A 4,993-nucleotide genomic window follows, 5' to 3' on the forward strand; every position below is an offset into this window, starting at 1 on the left:
ATATATATATATATATATATATATATATATATACGACGGGCTTCTTTTAGTTTCTGTCTCCCAAATCCACTCACAAGGCTTTGGTCGGCTCGAAGCTATAGTAGAAGACACTTGGGACTGAACGCGGAACCATGTGGTTGGTAAGCAAGCTACTTACCACACAGCCGGACAAACTTATGAAAATGATTTAGACTGGCGAGGGGTTAAAGGCTTTGCGATTTTCGTGTGGTCAAAACTTTATTGGTTGCTATAAACGATATACTTCTAGATAGAAGAGATGATAACCTAGATGAAATACATCATTTTCTCTCGTTTAAACATCATCAGACCTTAATTGTAATTTATGGTAGTGAAATACGCAATTACTTTCTATATAATGATAATGCTGATGTCTTTTATTGCTAGGAGGGCGACAGTTAGAGTATATTACAAGGACAAATTATAATGGGGTGGGGAGGACATACAACACTAATAATGTTTCCAAGTTTTGGCAAAAGGCCACGTAATTGTGGGAATGGATTTTGCTTAGGGGTTGCAAACCCAAGCTGGAAATTCTTTTGCAAACAAGTTCAATGTTTTTGTTAAATGTTACTAACAAAACACACATAGAAATACTACTACTACTACTACTATTACTACTGCTGATGTTGATGGTGCTGCTTTCAAGTTTTGGCACAAGGCCAGCAATTTCAAGGGAGGGTGTAAGTCGATTAGATCGACTCCTAGGATTCAACTGGTAATTATGTCATCGACCTTGGAAGGATGAAAGGCAAAGTCGACCTTGGTGGTATTTGAACCCAGGATGTAATGATAGATGATATGCTGCTAAGCATTTCGACCGGTGTGCTAACGATTCTGCCAGCTCACCAGACTTACAACTACTATTGCTGCTGCTGCTACTACTACTACTACTACTACTACTACTACTAATAATAATAATAATGATAATGACAACAACAATAGTAATCCCTTCTGCTATAGGCACAATTTTTGGGTCAATCATATTGACCCCAGTGCTCCACTGATAATTATTTTATCGACCCTGAAAGGATGAAAGGTAAAGTTGACCTTGACAGAATTTGAACTCAGGCCGTAAAGATGAACAAAATGCCACTAAGCATTTTGCCTGGCGTGCTAACGATTCTGCCAGCTTACCACCTAACAATAATAATAATAATAATATTCCTTTTTTTCTATAAGCATAAGACCTGAAATTTGAGGGCAGATGACTAGTTGGATACATCGACCCCAGTGCTCAACTAGTACATATTTTATAGACCCTGAAGGGATGAAATGCAAAGTCAACCTTGGTAGAATTTGTACTCAGAACGTAAAAATGGATGAAATGCTATTAACCATTTTGCTCAGCATTCTAACAATTCTGCCATTGTTTTTTTTTTTTCAGAACTTGTCAATGAAAGTGCCTTAAAGATTCCTGTGAAACCAAGTGTGGACACAGAAGTGAAATCATTGAAGCACATCCTGAATCCACACTTGAGAGAAACTGTTCTACACCCAACCAATCCTTTTCAAGTTGAGCTCCTCTCTGGTATGTAAACACCTCGTTCATTCATTCCTCTTCTGCCTCCTCTTCCTCCCACATTCTTTTTCCCTCCCTTCCTCCTCTCTGCTACTCCACCCCCTCCTTCACTGCACCCCAGGGAAGATCTTCAAACACTAGCTCAGCCTTGGTGATCTTGGCCACTAGCTCAACCTTGGTGATCTTGGCCACTAGCTCAACCTTGGTGTCCCAGGTAGAGTGGTTGGTGTCTTTCCCAACTGCGCCCCGCCCATAATAATTCATGGGATTACAATCAGGAGAATGAGGAGGCCAGGAATATAAGACGGATTTCTTTCAGTTTCTTTTCTACTCTAGGCATAAGACCTGAAATTTTTGGGGAGGGGGCTAGTCGATTAGAAGAACACCAGTATGCAACTGGTATTTAATTTATCAACCCTGAAAGGGTGAAAGGCAAAGTGAACCTCGGCGGAATTTGAACTCAGAGCGTAACGGCAGACGAAATACCGCTAAGCATTTTTGCCGGCGTGCTAACGATTCTACTAGCTCGCCGCCTTCTTTCAGTTTCTGTCTACCAAATCCACTCACAAGGCTTTGGTCAGCCTGAGTCTCCCAAGGTGCCACACAGTGAGACTGAACCTGGAATCATGTGGTTGGAGAGCAAGCTTCTTACCACACAGCCAGGCCTGCGCCTGTGTTCGTATGTTTTATGTTTGTCTTGAATTTCCTCATATAGCACTCCTACCACTACTACTTATTTGTTTTTTTTTCTAGATATTCTTATTTAAATAAGTTCAAATGCGTGCCCTATCTGATTTGCCAAAAGAACAAATTGTGTGTGTGTGTGTGCGTGTGTTTGTGTGTGTGTGTGTGTGTGTGTAGATACTCACTCACACATATAGATGCAAACATCTATTTGTAGTAAACTGTTTTTTTATAGGTTGTCCGTTGGAGCACCACCAGTCTGAAATAATTGCTAGGCGGTCCCAGTCTGTTTTCAAGAAACACCTTCAGGTGATATATCCAATATCTTCCAAACTTTGGTCAGAAGAAATGGAAGAAAATGAATGGAGAGATAATGAAATCGTGACAGTTCTTCAGAAACAGATATCGACATCAGACAACCAAATCAGGAGAGGATTTCTACGTTGGGTGGCATTGCCTGAAGTTATAGAGGTAATAATAAAACCGTTTTCAAATTTTGGCCAGCAATTTCAGGAGACAGAGTAAGTTAATTAAATCGATCCCCAATGCTTAATTGGTACTAATTCTAATGACCCCGAAAGGCTGGAAAGTAAAGTTGACCATGATGGAATTTGAACTCAGAATATAAAGCCAAATGAAATGGTATTGATTCTGCTCACTCATCATGTTAAGATAATAATGGTACTGGTTTCAAATTTTGATGCAAAGCCAGCAGTTTCAGGGGACAGTATACGTTGATTAAATCTACTCAATACTTAACTGGTGCTAATTTCTATCACCCCCAAAAGGATAAAAGGCATAATCGACTTCAGCTGGATTTGAGCTCAGAACACAAAGACAGTTGATATGCCATTGAGCATCTTGCCTGGCATGCTAACCATTCTGCCAGATCACTGTCTTAACCCATTACCTTCCATAATTCTATCAACTGGAATTTTTTTTATGAAACTTTGATTTCTAGCATAAAACAGCCTTAGAAACACACTGGAATGATCAAAATAACATTTTAAATAGAAATAAGCGAGGTATTGGGTGAAAAATAGCAAACCTCATTTGAATATCAGAGAAATAATCCTAGTAGATATAGCAAAAAGGTTAGATATGTGTAAATATTGACAGGTAATTACAAAATTTGTAATTTTTAAGTGATCTCATATGAGATCACTGGTAGGTAATGGATTAAGGTAATAATAGTATTAACTTCGAATTTTGGTACAAGGCCAGCATTTGGGGGTGGGGCAGGTGTAAATTGATTATATTGATCCTAGTGTTTGACTGATACTTATTTTATTGACCCGAAAGAATGAGAGGCAAAGTTGACCTTGGCAAAATTTGAGGTCAGACTATAAAGATGGATCAAATGCCGCTAAGAATTTTGTCTGGCAATGCTAATGATTCTGCCAACTCGCAGCCTTGTTCATATTAATGAACAATGAATTCTCGCAGAAACGGGTATCTTTTATCTTTTACTCATTTTAGTCATTGGATTGTGACCATGCTGGGGCACTGAAGGGTCTAGTTGAACAAATTGACTCCGGTACTTATTTTAAAGTTTAGCACTTAGTTTATTGGTCTCTTTTGCCAAACTGCTGAGTTACAGGAATGTAAACAAACGAAGGATGGTTGTCAAGTAATGGTGGTAGACAAACACAAACACAAAGTCACTCTTTCTCCCTTTTCCCTTGATAAGCTTCTTTCAGTTTCCATCTACCAAATCCACTCACAAGGTTTTGGTCGGCCCAAAGCTATAGTGGAAGTCACTTGCCTAGCATGTGAACCCAGAACCATGTGGTTGGGAAGCAAACTCCTTAACAAACATTCATACTGGCACCTATGAATTGTTTTTGCAAAGGGGATATCTGATTATTTCAATCGCATTTCTAAACTGATATTTATTTTATCAACCCCTGGAAGGTTGAAAGGCAAAATGAATCTCAGCAAGATTTGAACTCAGCATGTAAAGTACCACTACTACATACCACTCTAAACATGCTAGAAATAGAAGTCAAAATGACTCTAAAACCACACCCATTGTGCACTCCTTTAGCACTGGTGAAAGGCGAGGGGATGAACAAAAGGATTTAGCAAATTTTTATATATATGTATATATATGTTCATGTATTTATATATATTTGCATGTATGTGTGTATGTATATATATAAGCTTAAAACTCATGGTGATCACCGTGCAATGATTAAGGAAAATAGTTTAATAGTGGGGCACGTAAGTCCTCAACAGAAAAAACAAAGGCTTTCCTATCCTCTGTTGAGGGCTTATATGCCCCTTTATTAGACTATTTTCCTTAGTCATTGCATGGTGATCGCCATAAGCTTTTAGCTTATATAAAAATACCATTATTATTATTATTTACAGGATTGCAAAATACAGCGCCATATAACAAAACCATTTACACCAAAAACATATATACACACATATATATATATATATATATATTTATAGGTTACTGTTGTAGTCTTTTTGGAGAGGTCATAGGAATAAGTGGCTATCATTTAGTAACAGCAGTTCTATGTTTTAAATGAAACAATATTGTATTTCCAAGACTGATTCCTACTTTTGCATCACACCAGTTTGAATCTTGTTAACGGCTAAAAAGGACCTGTCGAGATTCTTCAAGATTTTTGTTTCTTTATATATATATATATATATATGGGTTTTTTTAAATCAGTGCTTTTTTTTTTTTTTTTTTCCACTGCCTCTGAAGAGGACCTTTGAGATAATGACCTTTTTGAACTTTTTGAAGTTGAAAAA

General features: G+C 37.8%; 1 protein-coding gene across 2 annotated transcripts in view; it reads left to right on the forward strand.

Annotated features, from left to right (window-relative positions):
* The window catches only part of LOC106873056 (HEAT repeat-containing protein 4), a 595,254-nt gene that overhangs the window by 113,295 nt on the left and 476,966 nt on the right, over nucleotides 1-4,993 (forward strand). For both annotated transcript variants that reach the window (XM_052975734.1, XM_052975735.1), the window contains exons 4-5: nucleotides 1,406-1,549; nucleotides 2,460-2,695. In XM_052975734.1, coding sequence (XP_052831694.1) covers nucleotides 1,406-1,549; nucleotides 2,460-2,695 — 380 coding nt within the window. The remainder of the gene's footprint in view (nucleotides 1-1,405; nucleotides 1,550-2,459; nucleotides 2,696-4,993) is intronic.

This window comes from Octopus bimaculoides, chromosome 22 (assembly GCF_001194135.2).
Source record: "Octopus bimaculoides isolate UCB-OBI-ISO-001 chromosome 22, ASM119413v2, whole genome shotgun sequence".
NCBI classification, from domain to species: Eukaryota; Metazoa; Mollusca; class Cephalopoda; order Octopoda; family Octopodidae; genus Octopus; species Octopus bimaculoides.